Source organism: Pocillopora damicornis, chromosome 6 (assembly GCF_964200805.1).
Source record: "Pocillopora damicornis chromosome 6, jaPocDami1.2, whole genome shotgun sequence".
In the NCBI taxonomy this organism is placed as follows: Eukaryota; Metazoa; Cnidaria; class Anthozoa; order Scleractinia; family Pocilloporidae; genus Pocillopora; species Pocillopora damicornis.
The window spans coordinates 589,557-610,593 of NC_142675.1; the positions used below are offsets into that span (position 1 = coordinate 589,557).

At 37.9% G+C, this 21,037-nt stretch overlaps 3 protein-coding genes across 5 annotated transcripts in view; all 3 read left to right on the plus strand.

Moving 5' to 3' along the window:
- The first annotated feature begins 977 nt into the window (after positions 1-977).
- On the plus strand, positions 978-6,559 carry LOC113686269 (monocarboxylate transporter 10). The gene is made up of 4 exons (XM_089209445.1): positions 978-1,319; positions 4,034-4,587; positions 5,092-5,461; positions 6,005-6,559. Exons 1-4 carry the CDS (start codon positions 1,097-1,099, stop codon positions 6,268-6,270), a joined length of 1,413 nt encoding a protein of 470 aa, XP_089065571.1. The 5' UTR covers positions 978-1,096; the 3' UTR covers positions 6,271-6,559.
- Positions 6,560-10,154: 3,595 nt separating this feature from the next.
- LOC113686268 (uncharacterized) lies at positions 10,155-16,733 on the plus strand. Of its 2 annotated transcripts, none has more exons than XM_027203871.2 (8): positions 10,155-10,266; positions 11,163-11,530; positions 12,723-12,839; positions 13,154-13,221; positions 13,659-13,712; positions 14,393-14,546; positions 15,026-15,097; positions 15,234-16,733. In XM_027203871.2, the coding sequence occupies exons 1-8, from the start codon at positions 10,239-10,241 to the stop codon at positions 15,306-15,308; spliced, it is 936 nt and encodes a 311-aa protein (XP_027059672.2). In that variant the 5' UTR covers positions 10,155-10,238; the 3' UTR covers positions 15,309-16,733. The 2 variants fall into 2 exon arrangements, with proteins under 2 accessions (XP_027059672.2, XP_089065582.1); XM_089209456.1 differs by having other exon boundaries at positions 10,167-10,266; positions 11,103-11,530.
- Positions 16,734-17,570: 837 nt separating this feature from the next.
- LOC113686302 (uncharacterized) overlaps positions 17,571-21,037 on the plus strand; it is a 54,026-nt gene continuing 50,559 nt past the window's right edge. For both annotated transcript variants that reach the window (XM_089209455.1, XM_089209454.1), the window contains exons 1-7: positions 17,571-17,816; positions 18,552-18,651; positions 18,881-18,968; positions 19,142-19,241; positions 19,726-19,758; positions 20,113-20,185; positions 20,844-20,918. In XM_089209455.1, the coding sequence (XP_089065581.1) occupies positions 17,714-17,816; positions 18,552-18,651; positions 18,881-18,968; positions 19,142-19,241; positions 19,726-19,758; positions 20,113-20,185; positions 20,844-20,918 (572 nt within the window). In that variant the 5' untranslated portion in view covers positions 17,571-17,713. The remainder of the gene's footprint in view (positions 17,817-18,551; positions 18,652-18,880; positions 18,969-19,141; positions 19,242-19,725; positions 19,759-20,112; positions 20,186-20,843; positions 20,919-21,037) is intronic.

Sequence of the window (21,037 nt, forward strand, 5' to 3'; positions counted from 1 at the left end):
GGTCTCTAAAAATCCTGGTGGAGATTCTAAACTGTTCTCCTTTTTCATTCTCTTTACGATAAACTTGAGTAGCGTGCAAGGATGGCCTCAGACCACACGCGAGGGCCTTTTGAATAAGTGCGCGACAGCTATGGTTACCGCGCGAGTATTGTGTGCGAAAGCAATCTGTAGATTCATAGAGAACGAACAATTGCGACAAGACTTTCAGCTGTATTCTATAATTTCCGTGTTAAGTTTTGCGAGTGTAATAGTGTTTCTAAAGACGTTGAGCAGACCAAGACGGCGAGAGTATCGAGGACGCGGCGAATCAGAAGTTTCCGTAAAAAAGAAGTTCGGCTCGTGCGTTTTATGACTTTTGCCGGTCTGTACAAACAACAACGTGAAGTCACCAAAAATTGCGTGTTTCGAGAACCGAAACCTGACAGTAAATTATTTATCTTCCATTCGAAGCTTAAAACTGTTTACATACATTATGCTGAATTTGGGGTGCGGTGCCGTTAGAGACGTAAACAAATCGAACCATTCACGGAATTTTAGCTAAAAATTTAAATTTTTAACTGAAGTCTTCCCCGGCGTGTCCTGACAGCTTACGGTCCCAAACGTGTCCCTCATGTGTTTGGCGCATAAAAGTTGACATGTATTTATATCACCTCCCGTGTTGTTTTCATTGTCACAAAGGTGTCACGCCTCCTTACACGTGTGAAAAACGATTTTATCGACAACGGTCACGGCCTCCGCAGCTTGGAGAGCTTTGCGCTCGACTGTAAAAAAAAAAATTTTCTATTCTTCTTATCGCCATCCACCTGCCTTCCACCATCGTTCAGTATAACTCTACATCAAACATGGCTGGTCGGATAAACTAGCACGAGCTTGTAACGTTTAACAACTTGCCCTCTTAAGACACCGGCAACACATGCCAATACTATTTTGGCGAATAATCCCACCCTCCCCCCCTTATTGTTCTCGTCCGTCTTCATAAGCACGTGAAGGAAGCAGATATCGTTTATTAGGATCGTGATTAACATGCGAGCATAACTTTATCAACATGGATTGCGTCACGCTTGAGACACAGTGAAACAAGCTGAATTTTTAAAAAATGTCGGGAAACGTTGAGCATAGAAATAACAAGATAGCAAACTTTAAAGAAGCTTTCCCTATCGTTCATCCTAAAACTGAGATTCGCAAAGATGGTGGCTGGAGTTGGATCGTCTGTATATCTGCGGCTCTTGTACAATTTGTGGTGCTGGGAATCCACAACAGCTTTGGCATTCTGTACATCGTATTCTTGAAGGAGTATGGCTGGGGTAAGGCACTCACAGGTACGGAAATTTCCTTTCGTTCATATAACGTCGTTTCTATTTGGCTCGTTCTTGTGCAAATCTGCGATTTGTCGCGTAAATTACGTTCATTATAAAGCCTGTCTCGATTACAGTTAAAGGTGTCGTCTAAATAAAATACAACCATGTTTGTTATGACATAAAAAAGCGTAACAAGCTAATATGTTGATGTATTTTCACATGCGTTTGATATTTTCCGCTCTCCTTGCGGAAATAATTGTCAACACTGTAACGAAGTCATGAGAGGCTAACAACTGTCTGTAAGTGTGTTTATTCATAATACTACATCGCCGGAACTTGTTTAAGATTAAATCGCGCTGAGATCACTTGAACTGGCAATCGCATGTCGAGGGAATCATATCACGAGATTAGCGCTCACTCACGCTCGAAACGTCAGCTTTTTAACTCTTTACGATGGCCAATTTACGTTATCAATTTAGTTTATAATGCTAAATTATCTTGGTACACTCTCCCACCGACGCAGCACCGTGGTGTCTTTAGAAACTTACCCTATTTTTTCATGGATACCGTATTTACTCGTGTATAGGTCGACCTGTTATGACCAAAAAGTCAGCCCAAAAAAATCACCCTCGACTTATGCACGAGTCATTAACAAAGACCTGACCCAAGCAATCCAAGAAATTAGCATAACAATTACCTGAAGTCCGTTTGGAAAACCGAGTTTATAAAACTAGTTCTAAAACCAGTTCGAGTTTCGTCAATTTTCAGCGCATTCTTCGTCAAGAAAAAAGTTTGAAATAAGAAATCTGAAGTGGCTGAACACAAAGTTACTGGAGCTGATCTCTATCGTGTCTTCGGACTGTAGGGCACACATTTTTGCTAGTAGCTTCCCTGTTGTTGCGTACAGTGTTGAACTTTCGTCTTTATCGAACGATTTCAGTAGCTTAGTGACCTGACAATTATTGTTGTCTCGCGCGATCTTGTTTGATACGACCCGTCATGTACATTTAGATTCCCCAGAGAAGGCAGAGCCCCCATTTTCCTAAAGCATACAAAGCATTAGTAGGTGCCTGTGCGATGTTTCATCATGAAGGTTCCTATGATATTGTTGTCCTGAAAAAAGAGATAGTTTTGGTGTTGCCTTACGATTCGATTTTGTAGTTTACGTCTGCCACTGTGTTATTCGAGTTTGACCTCATGGCACTGATTAAGTTCTAATCTACGACACTTCAATTTCTGGAGAAAAAAAAAAGAAAGAAAAGAAAAGTGGTCTTAAAAGAACAGGCCAATGTAATGTGACTTGTTAGTGCTGCAGGGATTTCGATGAACTTTGGAAGACTGTTACTTTGCTGACTTCCGTTCAGAATGATGCAGACATTAAGCTAAAACCATAAACCATAAATCTGTTGACCCCTGCCGTAACAAGCTACAACAGAGATGTTTTCAGTTCAATTTGGTATTCCCTGTGTAAACACGAAACTGGGGGAAAGTCTATGTTCGAGTGGTGTGCCCGCTTATCCTACACTGACCTATTATCACCGAGAAAATGTTAACTTGGATATATTTACTTTTGGAGTGTTTTGACTACCCTTTGATATCGACCTACAAAGTTCGAAAATCAATGGCCCTGTTGCCCGGCTGTGGCTCGTTTGAAAACCTTTCGTTTTCACAAAATCGACTCAGATTTAAATTAACGTATTTGTGTAACTGAAACTGGTTTGGGCAGACAAACAAAACATGATACAGAAAGCAAAGGTTAATAACTTTTGGATTCGAGTCTGTTAGTTCTCAACTCAACTGTTCGCTTCCCGTGAAACAAGCTGAATATTTAAAATGTCGGACAACGGTATCCTTACAAATAAGAACAAAAAAACCTGAAAGAAGCTGTCCCTATCGTTCATCGCAACATTGAGATTTGCAAAGATGGTGGGTGGGGGTGGATCGTCTGTATATCTGCGGCTCTTGTGCAATTTTTGGTGCTGGGAATCCACAATAGTTTTGGCATTCATTACATTGTTTTTGAGGGAGTAAGGCTGGAGTAAAGTACTCACAGGTGCGAAACATAAGATTATTTTCCTTTTCACTCGGACAACACAAGTCAACTTTTCAATTTCGCCGGTAACTTTACAGCTTCCCGACTGCTGGAACGTGATCCAGCAGTGTTAAGACACAAATAGGATATAATTTGCAACAGGTAATCGAGAAAAAAAAAAGAGTAGTATTGCGCATGCGTCCCATGTCTCACTCGTGCGGCCTCTCGTGCGTGGTCACGTGAAGCGTGTGCCTTGTGAGGTAACAAGGAACTCACGTGTTCTTCGAGTGCCCTGAATGGAGGTCACCCAAAAGTAATATTGCTCTTAACTTAACTCAGTAAATCACAACAGGAGATTATAAACAGTTCATAATCTCTTGAGCACAATTACCATCAGACTTAACTAATTAACTATACAAATACATGTAATCTCTACATCTTATTTCTTTTTATTTTTATTCTTTATTAGCTTTTATCATATATAGTCCTAAATTTTTTTTCAGCTGGGCAAACACGTATGTCATGAGCACGGGAGACCACTTCCTGTGTATGTGATGTTAAATAAATTATTCTATCCTCAATTTATTTTCTGTAGTCTTCGGTTAACTTTGTAACTAGCTGTTTTCCATAAGCCACGTGTCTCAAGATCTAGATGTACAGTTAATTCCCTCTAAATCTAACTGTCTTTTCTTTTTTTCCGCAGGTTACATAGGTTCAATGGGACTGGGTATGAACTTCTTCTTTGGGCCATTAACCAGCACACTTTGTGATCGATTTGGTTGTAAAATCGTGGCCATTGCTGGCGGAATCGTTTCAGTTATTGCTATGGTTGCGACGTCATTTGTCAGTAGCCCCGTTCCCATTTATATCACCTACAGTGTTGCGTGGGGACTGGGGTCGAGCATGAGTTACGTGCCAACATTCCTCATTTTAGACAGATACTTTGAACATCGGAAATCCTTGGCACATGGGGTCGTTACTGCGGGGAGCTCAGTCGGTGCTCTAGTTATTGGCCCAACAATCAACGTACTCGTAGAAAGTGTTGGGTGGCGACATACTATGAGAGTCCTCGGGGCGCTCGCTTGCGTGATGATTGTCGCAGCCTTCTCTTACAGAGCGCCTCCTGTGAAGAGCAAGATGTATAAAGGCGAGAAAAAAATCATTGATTTAGCTGTGTGGAAAAACAAGGGTTTTGTTGTATGGGCACTGGCACTTGGTATATTCAACTTAGGATACTTTATACCTTTCGTATATTTGGTGAGTTGACTATTCTCTCCCCTTGTCTCGTTTTTTTTCTTTGCTTGAACGTTTAAAAGACCTCCTTTGCTCAAAATGCGCAAGTTGAGCCCAATACCTAGGAAAATACGGCAATTACTGAACCAGGTACGTTTGGTTTTCATTTGATGGCATTACGTTGGTCCTCACGCAGAGCTATTATAGAGCTGCTACTTTTCGGTCACAATGCGCTTTAAAGTAGATATAAGTGTTATTGGGTGGGTAGATGTGCGAGTGGAAGCCTCGCTAACAGGCTTAAATAAATCTTAATTGAGCGCGAGGTTGTGAACATTTTATTGGGGATAACGTGTTGTCACGGGAAACGGCAAAGGCGCAGCTCAAGGATTTTATACGAGACGTTTGCTCTACTGTTTCATTACCCGTCTCTTTTGCCCTAAAATGTTTTTTTAAAATCATTTAAAATAGCAAATTGCAGCAAAGAAAACCTCACTGAAATGTTTAATATTATTTTTTCTCGACTCACAGCCTACACACGCGACTTATCATGAGATATCACAATCAAAGGCTTCCTTCCTCATTGGTTTCCTTTCGGTTGGCTCGTTGGCTGGTCGGCTTCTCTTCGGCCATGTCTCGGATTACCGATGTGTCAATCGAATGTACCTATACCAATCAGCATTTCTGATAATGGCTGTCACGACAACGCTGTGTCCTTTGGCCACAAATTATGGCGGACTTGTCCTTTTTACAATTTTATTTGGGATTTTTGACGGGGTGGTTGTGACTTTGACTCCGGTTATCACGGGAGATATCGTCGGTAGCAACAAGCTATCATCAGCTCTCGGTTTCCTCTATTTAGTTTTCTCGATACCTCTAATGACAGGCTCACTTATAGCAGGTACGTTTCTCCTCTAAAACGTTTACATGTCTTGGTTCGATGCACAGGGCACCCAGTGTGCAAATTTCATTCTGTTAATTTGTGGGCTTTTAATTTTCAACAGTAAGGACAGTTTTGAAAGTGATGCCATTACACCAAAACCTCAGTCCATTCTTCGAAGAAAAGGCTAAAGCTTCACTAGACATTTCAATGATGACCTATATGAATAGGATTAGAATTCCAACCGTCGATAAATGCTCTGTCCTTGGACGCTCCTAGAATCGTAAAACGTTTGCCCATGGAAGGCTTAGTGTGGATTGTAAAATGGCTTGTTACCCCTTTATGTGAGAAAAATTTTCATGAATAAATTTTCAGGTAAAAATGGTTTGTTTTTTGATTAAACAAAAAGTAATGACAGTCGTCAGCGATACTTGTCAAAGGCCTGGCTGGAGTAATTCCGTGATAAATAATTTACGCTACTTTTAGCTTTTATTTTAAACTCTTTCATGTCTTTCATGGAAAATCTTGCAAGTTTATGTTTTTGATTTATTTTTATTTTTCCAGGCTTTCTTAGTGAGATCACAAGTACATACAACGAAGCCTTTTTCTTCTCGGGCGGCATGATAGCTGTGTGCGCATGCATCCTGTCACTAGTGCCAGTTTTAACTCCGATGAGACAACATGGAGTTACGGAGATTAAAATGAGGTCAAACAGCTTCCTGGAGAAGAAGGAAATACCACTATTTGTTAAAACACATGTTTTTTTAGAAGGAGATCCATCTCAAATTGCGTACTACTCGCAGTTTTTAGAGAGAGAGACAGATGTCTGAAAACATTAGTCAGCGTTAAGATTAAGATGTGTTCGTTTTGTCATGAAGATGTTTGCTTTTTTCGCGATGTTCAAAGTGTTGACAAAATATAGTCCACGAGGATTCTCGCCTATTTACATGTATGTTTACCTATACTCAAGTTGTAAATTTTCAAAATGTTTTCACGACAATGTTCTCTTCAAAAACAGTCAATGATTGAACGGAAAGTATTATTCACTCCCATCGACGATTAATTCTTGTACGAAGAGGAAAGTAATTATAAGTAAATTCAAATTTTTTTATTTTGAAGTTGTGAGAGTTGCTCGTTTGTTTGCTGCAATGGCGTGTGTAAATCTGGTCTTCCCTCCACGAAAACTAAATTTGAATGATACACTCCAACGAGACACAAGGGGATTTAATGCGGCCTTTTCTCGTTGAATTCCTTCAGTTTCTGTTGTCTAATTTACGATAGAAACGTCCAAATTGAACGGACTTGGAAAGACTCATCGAGAGCGTATATTTGTTGTAGACCTGAAATTAAAACCTCGCTCGTCGTTTCACTACGAACAAATTGTTAGAGAAAATTCAGATATTAAATGAATGAAAGTTCCATCGATTGGTTCAACTGTAACCAAATACCTCAAGTTTTAACTTCCTTAGGTACTTTTTGTGAACGACTAAAATTAATTGCAGACGGTTTTTAGGCCGCTTGTCAACCAGCGTAATGACACTAATGTTTATACAAATTCATTCTGAAACCAATATTTTTCTGTCAACCAAAGTGATTTGAGAGAGAGAAAAGAGAGGATTAATAAGTTGTTTATCGGCTTGAGGTAGTGACCGACGTCTTTGCTTAAAAATATTGCCCAGCCGGAAAAACGATATATATATATTTATATGAAGTTTTATATGAAATAATTCATATTTGTACTGCGGTTGTAGATGAAAGTGAAATGTGATCATCGCAGTAAATTTTCCAATTTAAGCAATTGGAAAGAAGAAGCCTGAAAAAAATCAGGGCTTCAGCGGGATTCGAACCCGTGACCTCCGCGATACCGGTGCGATGCTCTACCAACTGAGCTATGAAGCCACACATTGGGAGCGAGGTCAATTTATTGAGTTCATATCTTCCCGTGCAGTGAATTGACGTGAAGTTTTATATGAAATAATTCATATTTGTACTGCGGTTGTAGATGAAAGTGAAATGTGATCATCGCAGTAAATTTTCCAATTTAAGCAATTGGAAAGAAGAAGCCTGACGCACCGGTATCGCGGAGGTCACGGGTTCGAATCCCGTTGAAGCCCTGATTTTTTTCAGGCTTCTTCTTTCCAATTGCTTAAATTGGAAAATTTACTGCGATGATCACATTTCACTTTCATATATTTATATGTAAAATGGTAACGAAAGTAGGGATGTACTCGGCGACTCACGAAAGCGTTACCGTTGCCCGTGAGCAGAGACAGGAAAATACTGACTGGGTAAAGAACCGATCAGAATGCAGGATTCGTTATCGTGCCCTCTGGAAAAAAAATCCCTTTATAACACCGCAGTCTATGTGATAATGATTTAAATCACCTCACCTGTTGCTTTTATTGTTACAAAGGTGTCACGCCTTACTTCACGTGTGAAAAATGATTTTATCGAAAACCGTCACGGCCTGAGCAGCTTGGAGAGCTTTGCGCTCGACTTTAAAAAGAAATTCATATTCTTCTTATCGCCACTCACCCGCCCCCTCCCCCCACCGTCCAGTATAACTCTACATCAAACATGACCGATCGGATAAACTAGCACGAGCTTGTAGCGTTTAATAACTCGCCCTCTTAAGACGCCGACAACACAGGCCAATACTATTTTGACGAATAATCCCACCCTCCCCCCCCCCCTTACTGTTCTCATCCACCGGTAATTTCCTCTTCATAAGCACGTGAAGGAAGCAGATATCGTTTATTAGGATCGTGATCAACATGCGAGCATAACTTCATCAACATGTAATGTGTCACGCTTGAGACACAGTGAAACGAGCTGAATTTAAAAAAAATGTCGGGGATCGTTGACCATAAAAATGAGAACAAAGGAAACTCTAAAGAAGCTGTCTCTATCGTTCATCGTAAAATCGTAAAAATGAGATTTGCAAAGATGGTGGCTGGAGTTGGATCGTCTATATATCTGCGGCTCTTGTACAATTTGTGGTGCTGGGAATCCATAGCAGCTTTGGCATTCTGTCATCGTGTTCTTGAGAGAGTAGGGCTGAGCTAAGGCACTCACAGGTACGAAATTTTCCTTCGTTCTCATAACATATCGTTTCTATTTGGCTCGTTATTATGCAAATCTGCGATTTGTCACGTAAATCACGTTTATTATAAAGCTTGTCTTGATTACAGTTAAAGGTGCCGTCTAAACAAAATACAACCATGTTTGTTATGACACAAAAGGGCGTATGTCCTTAACACCCCTGCCGCAGCGAGTTAATATGTAGATGTATTTCCACAAGCGTTTGGTATTTTCCGCTCCCTTGCGGAAATAATTGTCAACACTGTGACGAAGTCATAGGAGGCTAACAACTGTTCGCTTCCCGTGAAACAAGCAGAATATTTAAAATGTCGAACGTCGTAATCGTAACATTGAGATTTGCAAAGATGGTGGGTGGGGCTGGATCGTCTGTATATCTGCGGCCGTTGTGCGATTTTTGGTGCTGAGAATATACGGTCGTTTTGGCATTCTGTACATCGTGTTCTTGAGAGAGTATGGCTGGGGTAAAGTACTCACAGATACGAAATATAAGATTTTTTCCTTTTCACTTTTACATGTCCACCTTTATAACAACTTTATTTGAGGAAGGTAACACACAACAGTAATTCAACTGATGAAGTAGTGGCCTTCGATCCTAAAAGTACCATGATTAGAATTAAAATGTATTCGAGGATTATAAAACTGGTCAACTGGTCTATAAGCGAGCTAAAAACTAGATAAAATAAAATATGCCGCTTGGGTCGGGTTTAATTGCGTTCGGACTGAAATGTTCTACTTTATCGTCGCTCGTTAAAAAATGTCTGTGCTAGGCCTTTCTGAAAGAAGTAACCGTTGTCGCCTCTTTTTTTAGGTTAGTTGGTAGTTGGTTCCACAGCCTTGTCGCAGATACGCTAAAGGTCCTCCCTCCCTCGGTTTCGCGATTGAAACGAGGGCAGGCGAGATTTAATTTGCTATAACGACCAGTTCGTGTGTGTAGGTCTGCATTAAATTTGAGTAGATCGTACATATAAGCGGGACAGCTTCCTTGTAAACGCTTAAAGACTAAAATACTCTTATTTTACTTAACTTCGTCATAAAAAGGGAGCCACGCCAACTAAAATGAGGTCAAACAGCTTCCAGGAGAAGAAGGAAATACTACTTTTTATTGATACACATGTTTTTTAGAAGGAGATCCATCTCAAATTGCGTACTACTCGCAGTTTTTAGAGAGAAAGACAGATGTCTGAAAAAATTAGTCAAAGACAGCGCTAAGATTAAGATGTGTTCGTTTTGTCATGAAGAGGTCAGATGTTTGCTTTTTTCGCGGTTTTCAAAAGTGTTGACAAGATATAGTCGACGAGGATTCTCGCTTTTTTTTATATATATCTATGCTTACCTCTACATGCTCAAATTGTAAATGTTCGAAAACAAAATTATGTACCTCTCTGAATGTAGACAATTTATTTATGATGACACAAGATCATGGACGTCAAGTACAGGTCGAAAGAAGCCTTATAGAATGATAAAGCTTAGTCAGAAAGGAAAGAAAAAAAAGAAGAAAAAATTGATTAAATTTAGCTGAAAAAGAGATACTAATCCATTACAGCCTGAGTAGCACTCCTTCCCGTTTACTTTTTGCTGAGACAATTCTAGTCCTAGGCCCTCGCCGTTAACTGTAATATAGCGAGGTTCCCAAGCTAACGTCTTGTTGTAGTCAACAGGCGTCTACAAGATTTCTATCAACGAGAATCCTTTCAAAATGTCTACCAACATAGATAGATCTCTAGGTGAGTAAATCAGGATGTTTTACTGGCATAATCTGAATATTTAAGCTATTTTCTCCTGGAACTAGTAAAAATTACCCACGAGATGTTCCATTCTCGCTGTGATGGATTTAGATAGCTTTGTTTGCGATCGTGAACAACCTACCTCGTAGCTTGCGTTCATGCACTGTTTATTGATTTAGGAAAAGGTTTAGGAAAGCATTTGAATTGATGGAGCATAGATCGAAACCTTTCTTGCCCAGTTGATTTGATCCGTCGCTTTTTCAGAACATGTGGTATCAATCATCGAAAAGATTAAGTTAGTAACGGTGACAAAAATTTTGCGATTGATCTTAGATCTTTTTCTTGCTAACCTGATCGATTTTAATAGTATGTTCTGTATAGATAATGCAGGGTATCTTTTTGCGCGGATTTGAAAGAATGGATTAAGTCTCGAAGGGTAAATTGAAGCTTTATCTTTGTAGCGTTTGATTGTATTAACGGTTGCAATCTGTTCAAAGGTTGAATGGGATAATTTATTAATTGTATTTACATTATATTTACGGTTTTTACTATCAAAGAAATACTAGAGACTTTTTTTTAACCCTTGAACTCCAATGAATGACCAAGACAGACCTTCTCCTAACAATATCTTTACAATATCAAGCAGAAAATTTATGAGAATAACAAAAAAAGGAATTATAGGATTATCACTTGATCCAAATTCTCCAAACTAAAATCCTAAGAATTATATGGTAGACTGTAAGGAGAATCGCTGATGAGATCTTGGGAAATTGAAAGGGTTAAAATGTAGCCTCTTTTTATATGAGAATATTAATTCTCTAAATAAATATTTTCAGTGAAAAAGGGGAGACCCAGATATTGCTTTGAATTGAATTTCTTGGCTCTATTTTTCAAAGATGACATTATCAAAGACCAGAAAAAGCTAAAGAAGAAAGCATTGAAAAAGAAGACACAGCAGACTCAGAAAAAAGGAACACAGCAACAGCTCAAGACTAAACAGGGTAACAAGGGAACCTCCATTAAACAAAATCAGAGAAGAAGAATAGCTGGAAAAAATGCTGGTCAGTCTGCACAACAGAGACAGGGAGCCCAGGGTCGAAACAGGCCAGCAACCAGGAAGCAAAAGGGTCAGGTGGCTCAGCAAAGACAAGGCAGTGGTAATCAAAGCTACAAGAAAAACCAGAATTTACAAAACAAAGGAAGAACTCGGGGAGCTAAAGTGGCTGCAAATAGACTTAAAAACAAGCAGAGTATGGCACAGAAGGTACATCTTTCTTTCTTCTTTTGCTCATCAGTTGATTTGCTGTGCATTAAAGAGAACCTCACAGTTTCTTAGACAGTCTGTTTGCTAGCAAGCCAACATGAAAATGTTTTATTTTAGGGTTCACACAGCAACCAGGTGGACAATCAGACATAGTTTGATGCTACTCTGGTTTGCAGATTTAATGAATGTAACTGAAGAAGTTACAATTCATAGACCCAAATTGTAATGAATTATAACTTCTTCAGTTACATTCATTAAATCTGCAAACCAGAGTAGCATCAATGTCTGATGAAAATGTTTGTTAACTTAGCCTCCTCATTTCACCATTCAACAGCTCAATTTTAATATCTAATAAATAACTCTAATCAATATTGTAATCTAAGAATTGTTATTGATTTGATTTAACACAATTAACACCCAGGATCTGATTGGGAACTCTTTCCTTCAGCTGCTACACATCTCCTAGTAAATTAGTGATCAGAATTTGGTGTTGGATCAAGATAACAACTTCTACCTGAGAAGTTTAAAAATTCTCATCACCTGTTTGCTGGATAATGTACAGATATAGAGAGAAGTTACATGTTGATCAATTCTGGGAGTTAGAGGGTTAAACCTTTCACTCCCACAAGTGACCAAGACAGAAATTCTCCTTACAATATCAATACAATATTAAGCAGGCAGGTGATGAGAATAGTGAAGAATATCAATCACTGGATTATTAGTTGATCCAATACCAAATTCTCTGAACTAACATCATAAGAATTGTATGGCAGATAGTAAGGAGAATTACTAATTAGATCTTGGGAGTGAAAGGGTTAATCTCATTCAGTTATGTTGGGTGAATGAAAAACTCTTTATGCTCAGCACTCTTTGTAATAGCCTAGTTTCCATACTGAGGAAAGTAGGCAGGGTATAAAATCTAAATTTCATCTTTTTGTTAATGGGTGTGTGTTTGAATAGTGTCATTTGAGTCTTAAATGAAGAATTCGTAAGTGCTGGTTGATGATCTGGACATAAAAGGCAGCTGTGATGCCATTTGTAACCTCTTTTATGTTAACTACTGATTCAGAAAGAAAATAAGTGTCATAGAGCTTTTGTATTTAATGTTTATATCAAAACCCATCATTGCAAATTCTGATGTTGATCTGTGAAGGTCTGCGATTTAAAAGACTGTTTCTTCTCTGCACCACAGAGTAAAAAGATCATTTCCAAAGCCAAGCAGATTCAACAGAATAGAAGGCTCAGTAACAGACAAACTCAGCAAAAAGATGCCAGACAAAATATCATCAACAATAGAAGAGGAATGCAGGTAATTTCTAATATGCATGTGTATTATTCTAGTTGACATCAGTATGCATATTCTCTATACTGTTCTCTATACATTTCCTAAGGTGCTGACAAGGAGAATTTGTTTGACAATCAAGAGCTTCTTTAGTTGTAGATCATTTCCTTTATTCTCATTATGGTATTAGGTGATTCAGGGGTGACATTGTAAGGAGAAATTAGATGTCAGTCAATCTAAGAGTGAAAGAACTGATATCATTATTTTCCCATGAACATTGAAGTTTAGATACTCTTTGCAAGCCTGTAAATAATTTTTGTCTGTTTACTGTTTATTTTAAGATAAACCGACAAAACAAGGCACAGAATGTGAAAAGTCTTGGAGCAACTAGACAGCAACAGCGAAACAGGTGTGCATCCTCAATCATTAGCTGTGAGTTTTCTATGGCAGTAATATTTTGTCAGTTAAATCCATAGATAGTCATGAACGTAACTTGAGGAAGGCAGTTGTCTGTGGAATCATAGATATCTCCTATATTCTTTTTAAGTGTATCTCAGAGGTTTCAATTAAAGCTGATTACTGAATGATGGTCCATCATTACCTGTACCACCTGTGTGTAATTTTTTTTTCCAGTAATTAATATTGAATTTAACTTGAAGTGTATCTTTTAATTTAGTTTTGCTGAACAGTTTTTCATTATTATACAGTACAAAAAAATGTTGTTGTATTGTTTTACCTTTGGTGTAAATTATGGTTTTCCTTTGGTTGTCATATTGTTTGTCTACATTGTTATTATAGGCATACTGTATTTTTATGAAATATAAAAACTTTTGTGATGCTTTTCAGGCGTGGTATGCAAGGTCCTCAACTAACTGTGTCCATTAATAATCCAAGAGCAACGTGAGTACCATGAGTTGACTTTGTTGCAAAGATGTGACTCCTCTATATTGTTTATTGACCTCTGCAATAACCTGAAAACTCTGATTTTAACAGCCAAAGTTGCAATTTTGTGTCATTCTGTTGCCAGATATTATTTTGAGGGTCATCTACAATGTAAAAGCAGAAACAAAAAATTGGGTTGCACTCCTGCTATCACAATTTAAGAAAATACCAGTTTTGAACCATATCAAACAGCATGGTCATTTTACTTGACAGGTCCATAATGGGGGATCAATATCAGTATTTGGGCAACTGCCCATCCACCCCTCTCCTAACCCAGCAACAATCAATTGATAACAAGTGAGGGTTAATGTTGGGTTAGGGGAGGGGTAGGTGGGCAGAGCAGTTTCAAATACATTTTTAATGGTATTCTCAACTCCCGCATTTTCATGTTTAACTTATTGAAATGTGCAGTGACATGATTGGTTGAGAGGATGAGGTGAGTTTTCTGGACCAATCACTTAACGAAATGACATAAAATCAATGCAATCCCAACACTTATTTGAAAATTGCTCTATGTTTATGTTTCCAGTTCATTGGCTATTTAAACACAAGGTATTCTTGGAAAAGACATTGTTTGTTTATCATGTACCAAAAATCACTGTCAGGAAAAAGTCAGATACATAATTTTTAATATGTAGGTTGACAAGAACCCCTCAGTGGAAACAGCCTGTGAGTCAACAGACTAATCCAAGGAACAGGAGAAGATGGAGAGGAAAGTTTGGAGCAAACAATCCAAGAGGCGTGGGTCCAACTGAGGATCTGAGAATTTCAGTGCCAAATAATTTAAATCAGGTATGATTAAATTCTTTTTCATTAATATTTCTTGGTTTACATTTAGATTGTACATTCTGACACAAAATCAGCCACAAGTGTAATGATATGAACCATGGAAGGTAAAAATAACTCTTAGCAAACACATGTGCAGCTTCATTGGCAAAATTGCCTATGCTTGGCAGTGATGTAGTACACTGTTATGATGAAGAGTTTCTTTGACCCCCTATAGAGACTAGCATCTAAGTTCTCCTTACAATATCACCCCTGCAGCACTTATTTAGGTCATGAGAATAAAGGATATGATCAACAACCAACAAAGCTCTTGATTGTTAATCAAAATCTCCTTGTCAGCACCGTAGGTAATTATAGGGAACAGTATCAAGAATATACATACTGATAATAGTGTGTGAAGGGTTAACATGTAAGTAACTACAGTGCATTAAGACTGAAGAGATGATTCCTAATGCTGTATATTGCTGTTTTTTGTTTTCCGCTAGCCTCCCCCACTTAAGCCACTGGTGTACACAAACTATTACAATCCACCGACGAATACTGCCATGACTGGGAAGGTATGTTGTGAAAAACCTAGTAGTGTCAATATTTACTATTTCAGAGTTGATTTTTTATAGTTACTCCTCTTTTTATAATTTTTCTGTCATTAGAGGAGGTAATATTCCATTCCTTTTTTTTCTCATTTCAATTTAGACATTCTCCACTCTGGATGAAAGATTCTCCAGCATGTCTCAACACAAACCTGTTAGGACTATCTTTGTGGAGTAGAAAACACTTTTAATTTATTTTTATTATTGCCACTGTTTCTTTGGTGTTTTTACTGTTTTTATTAGTTTAAAACTGTTGTTTATACAATATACTTGTAACTGGCTTATTATTTACCTGGACATGAAAGTCACAAGAATGTGTAAAATTGTTTTTTCATTATTCAAGACAAGTCATATAAGGAGTTCGTTCATGGGTATTTTTATTCAAGGAGTGCTTTTTTTTTAACACTGAAAAAAAAGCAGTAAGAAACAGCAGTAAGAAGTGGCTAATGTCTGCCATCTGTCAAGTCTTAAGCTGGATGCTCTTTCCTTCAGATCAAAAAATTTGACCTCACTTCACCTTGCGAGCTCACACCTCTTACTTGGAGAGTGTCAGGCCCAATGGAAAAAAAAATCACACACACAACTCAAGCCTTGATATACGTTTTAAAATATTCAGGAGGTTCAAAAAGAGCTCAACCAGATCAAGAATGGAAAGATGATGTAAAAGGTTAATGCTGTCCTGTTTCCATATTTTCCAAGTACAGTTGAACCTGTTTTTAGTGGTCATCTTGTGTTAACCCTTTAACTCCCAAGATCTGATTATTAATTCTCCCCTCTAGCTGCTACACATTTCCTTGCAAATAAGTCACAAGAATCTGGTGTTAGATCAATAATTCTAACTTCTACCTGATAAGTTTGAGTATTCTCATTACATGTTGGCTGAATAATGTGTGGATGTTATAGGGAGAAGTTTCATGTTAATCACAGATGGGAGTTAAGGCTTAAGTGGTCATGGTCACCCTTTACTAAGTCCCAAGGCCTCTAAAAATGTATTTTTCTCCACCTGTATTGAACATTCACCAGATGCAGGACCTCTTAAATAAAACTAAGAATCATCTTTCCAGTAAAATTTAATCCATGAATGTTTATCCCCCAAAATGAACATCAGTGGTATTTTTGAGCAAGTTTTAAAAAATTAGGTGGTCAGTTATGGCAAAGTATGGTGTTTTTTTATCTTTTTTTTATAATACTCCTATTCTGTGGAACCTGTCTTAAGTGGACAACTCCATTCACTTGCTTTTCCATATCAAAAAATGTAAAGCAGTAGAGAGGATGCTGTGTCAGAACACCTCAGGTTGTCTTCTAGAATTCTCTTCTCATCCATGATCAGGTCCTACACAGAAATTCTCATTCCTTTGCCTTGTAGAAAGTTGACAGGTGTATACGCCTCTGCTGATATTGAGCAGAAAGGCTTGATGTTTTATATTATAAATATATACTCGATTTACTGTATGAAACAATATCAACTTATTTGCTCCATTTGGAGCTTAGAGTACCTAGTATGAGAAATTTAATGAGAGATTAAAAGTGAGGATGTAGTGTTCTCTTTTATTGATCAATGTGAAGATCAGCTGTTAAATAAACATTCTGTTCCTCTTCTGGATATTGTGGTGGCATTTCCATTCCCTGAGGTGCTTGTCAGAAGTTCCATGAAAACAAATGGAACTGGTAGTGAGTTTTCTTGACAGCTGCATTTACTGTAGGTTTCATTGTAGGAAAGGTAGCTGGACATTTAAATGACCTTTACTTAAAAAAAAAAATTCTCAGGAAAGCTATAGAACTTCCAATTCTGGGGCAAAACCTTGATAATTGTGGGTTAGCTCAGGAAATGCAATATGGCTTTTGACCTTGAGTTGGAAAAATAGACATGATTGTTTGAGAAGTGACTGGAAAGAGGTTTGAAATTTGTACACAATCATTTTCACAAGGCCAGAATGTAAACAAGACTAATTAGAGATCAGCAATGTTCTTGGCTGGTTGTACTTGCCAGGAAGGATCCATGGTCTGGGTTTTCTACTCTTTGTGATCCTTTTCAAATAAACATTGAAGCTTTGTTCTGCATATTTAGCTGTTTCTCAAAAAATTAAATAAGTACCCTGTCCATAATTAAGCACCCTGTTTTAAATGAGCGCCCTCCCCTGAGTTACCAAAAGTATTGAGGTAACAAAAGTACTTAAGCACCCTGGGTGCTCCTGAAATCAAATCATAGTGGTATGCAAGACCTCCACACTGTTCTTTGTACATTTCTTGAGACTTACAAGGAGAATTTGTTGGACAATCAAGAGCTCCTTGAGTATGCGATCTCCTCCTACACTCTCGTGATCACAAATTTTAACTCAGGGGTGCTACTGTTGGGAGAAATTAGATGCTTCTCAGTGTCAATGTTCCCCCACCTTTTTCTACAGCCTCGATCTCATTCAGTTCCTGGTAAAACCGACCCAGTTTCCTCCGAGTTCCCAAGGCAACATGGATGTCGAGGTCATAGTTTGTTGTTCTTTTGCCTTTTGTCGTGTATAGGAATTTAGCCATTTTCTCCGGCAATGAGAGCTTCGCTAGAGGTGCTCCTCTAACTTTTCGTTGAAGATGGCGATGGAAAAGCTTGCGGTGATTAAAGATACCCACAATAAAACGATCACAGCGCTATCGTACAATCCGATGAAACATGAGATTCTTGTGGGATTTGAAGGTAGTATGACAGGAAATACGATACTTGCTGAAATTTCAAATGCTTTTCTAGCGACCGATAAGCCTGGTGCCCCACAAAGTTTCAGTGAAGCCAGTTATGTCAATCTAAGCTGCTTTCTCTATAGACTTTAAATACCATATGACTTCAAATTGTGACCTTTTTTTAGACTTAATCTACCTTGGAGTTGTAATTATCCTTTTCAGCGCAGTTCATTGTTTTGTTTTCAAACCAATCTCTGGATAAACATGCTGTCCAAATAAGCTACCACTATAGGCAGATTATGTTCCTGTGTGTTTTCATCACATCACAGCCTTAAAAATACTTTCCATACTTTTTTACAGTTACCTATAATAATCCAAATATGGTTTACATATGGGCTGTAAAACGGGGGTAAACTGCAATTTAAACTTTCATGAGTTATTTTATCTCTCTTGTTATATCCATTTTGAAATCATTGGTGATCCTTGCGAACTGATTGGCTTTCATCAGTGGAATTTATTCACAAATCACACCATTTTTTGCTTTAAATTGCACGTTTTTCCAAGCCAATGAGAATTAGCTTTCTTAATCATGTATGTCAGCAGCCACTCCAGAAATAATTAACACCTGCTCTAATAGAGAGAGTTTTAAAGTCTCAAAATGTGTACATTGTTTGCAGAGTTAACAGATAAGAACAGGTGATCAGTTTATAACAAGATCACGTAATAAGTCAGTGTTTGTTTAATCTGTTTGTAGATGGAGTGATCAAAGTGTGGGACTACTCCACCGGTGAGCCTGGGAAAATTATTCGTTCTGTTCGTGAACATGATGGCTGGGTTACAAGCTTTTTATTCTGGTCAGTACCAAGGTCAACTTTTGCATGATCTCAATTGTTAAGAGGGTCGCGTTACTTTTCAGTCAAAAAGTTCTTACAATTTGCTATATGCATTGCACTTATGTAGCACTTAACATAACAGAATAACCTCACGGAAAAACACTGCCAGAGTATGAACTCAACCAATCAAAATAGTGTAGCATGACAGTTATTATAATTCATAATATGCCATAATGTTTTCCTTCAACAGGGGAGATGCAAAACTTCTCTTTTCGGCAGCAAATGATGGCACTATTATAGCTTGGGGCTCTGGAGGTGCAGTACATGATAGGATTCCAGTAAGTTTGAATATATTTAAAGGTGTATTTTTTACCAACTAATTTGCTTGTTATTTTATAAAGAAATAAATGTTGCAATGAGATATTGATATCTCAGGAGTGAAAGTGAGCAGGTAAACAGAGAAAGAGAGCTGTTTATTTATTTAATGAATTTTTTACCATTATTCTTTTAGATTGGATCTCCAGTGTACTGCATGGCATGGAATGTAAGGAGAAACCAAATAGTTGCAGCTGTGGATTCAACAGTCCAAGTATTCAACATGAGAGATCCAGGTAATTTTATGAATAAGAAGAAAATTAATGATCATCTGGCCCATTCTGCCCTGCTAATGCTTTGATAGTCTGTAAGTTGTGACCCAAAACCAGATATTTTCACTTTAAGCCCTCCCTCTCAGTTTATTGGTTCACCTCAATTGAACTCTTGAAAGAGATGTTTTAATTTTCCTTTTTAAAAACTTATTAAGCTTTTTGAGATCCCCAGCCCCTTCCATCCCCCTCTCCTTCCATTCCTCCTCCATCTCCCATCTCCCATCTCCCACCACCCCCCTTCCATGACCCCTCCATCCCTCTCCATCTCCCCTTCATGTACCCATCTTCCTCCATTCCCTATCCCTCCCCCCTTCTGATACCTCCCAAACTATGACTATGACCCTCCTTAGGGCGGGTATGTGGGTATTTCCTTTGCACATTTTTTAAATAAGTATATTGATTGAAGCTTACTGCTAGTTATAATACTTTCATTCATTTTGGATTTCAGGCAGAGAAATTGGACATGTAATAGACACAAAGGGTAGGCTGGTACATTTATGATATTAGACAGTAATTTGGAGAAATCATGTTGTTAAAAAGTACTATCTTTTTGTATTCTATGTACACTCATGATGCTTTCAACATTGCTGATCCTAGCAGTGTGTAGGATTTGTCACATATGATCCTGCTGACAGCCTTTCTCTCTCTCGAGTTCTCTGTACTTGTAGCCCAGAAGTAAAGCATGGAAGTGCAGAATGCTAAGGTCTGGGGCTTGATTCCTGATAAGGACTTAGATCTTTTTCTTTCTCTTTTGTTCATGGTGAGACAAGTAACATCTTTTTAAGTTTAGTGTTCTTCGTAATAGTTCAGCTACTAATTTGTATATCTTTTTCAGCCTATGTCTGTAAGGAACATTCAGATCTTGTGAAATGTGTAGTTTGTCACGAATCAAGAGTTTACAGTGGAGGGTATGTTTAGATTGAATAACATTTAACTAACATTACAGAAAGCCAAAACCTGTGTTGTTGAAGGTTTACTTAGAGAAAGAGAAATGTTAGACTTTTCAAAAACACAGGATGATTTCACAGAAGATATGTAAATTTTTATACATTTTAAAGGACGTAGTTTAAGATTGAAATTTTCATAACCTATAACTCCATTATTGTAAACTACATTTAATTTTGACAAACAAACTACAGAACTATATTGACAGATGAACTGTTGAAATGTGTAGTCACCTGAAAAATTACAACATATAATCCCAATAAGTTTCACCCTACTTTGATCTTTTTACCCTTTGACCTCCAAGAGTGATAAGCATCTTATTTCTCCTCACATTATCTTCCCTGAATTATACATTAGGGTTATGAGAATACAGGAGATGATCACCAACTGAAAAAGCTTTTGATTGTTAAACAAATTCTCCTTGTCAGCACCTGAGGAAATGTATGCAGAACAGTATGGAGAATATCAATCAAGTGCAGCTAACTGGTGTTAGGGTGTGAAGGGTTAAATGCTATTTTTCAATCTTCCAAACTGCATAATTCTACAAAGTAGTCTTTGAGTATCAGAGTTACTGGACAGTGTTTGCTCAGATTGTATGTGTTTTATCAATGTATTTTACAGGTATGACCAGAAGTTAGTTGTTTACGATTCCACTTTTTCATACAAAGGAAACAAGAGTTTATCAGTCGTAACAAAGTAAGGTTTGAAAATCATTCAATTTCAAGCTTGTAGACCATGATAGATAACCTTTTTTCTGGTAGCTCCTTCCTTTCTGTACTTCAGATGCTTACAATTTCAGGTTTTGTCAGTCTTGC

Coding starts and splice junctions, on each gene's coding strand:
- LOC113686269 (XM_089209445.1), top strand. CDS start 1,097: ATGTCGGGAAACGTTGAGCATAGAAATAACAAGATAGCAAACTTTAAA. Junction 4,588..5,091: donor TTATACCTTTCGTATATTTG/GTGAGTTGACTA, acceptor CTCGACTCACAG/CCTACACACGCGACTTATCA. Junction 5,462..6,004: donor GACAGGCTCACTTATAGCAG/GTACGTTTCTCC, acceptor TTATTTTTCCAG/GCTTTCTTAGTGAGATCACA.
- LOC113686268 (XM_089209456.1), top strand. CDS start 10,239: ATGTCTACCAACATAGATAGATCTCTAG. Junction 11,531..12,722: donor AGCAGAGTATGGCACAGAAG/GTACATCTTTCT, acceptor TCTGCACCACAG/AGTAAAAAGATCATTTCCAA. Junction 14,547..15,025: donor TGCCAAATAATTTAAATCAG/GTATGATTAAAT, acceptor GTTTTCCGCTAG/CCTCCCCCACTTAAGCCACT.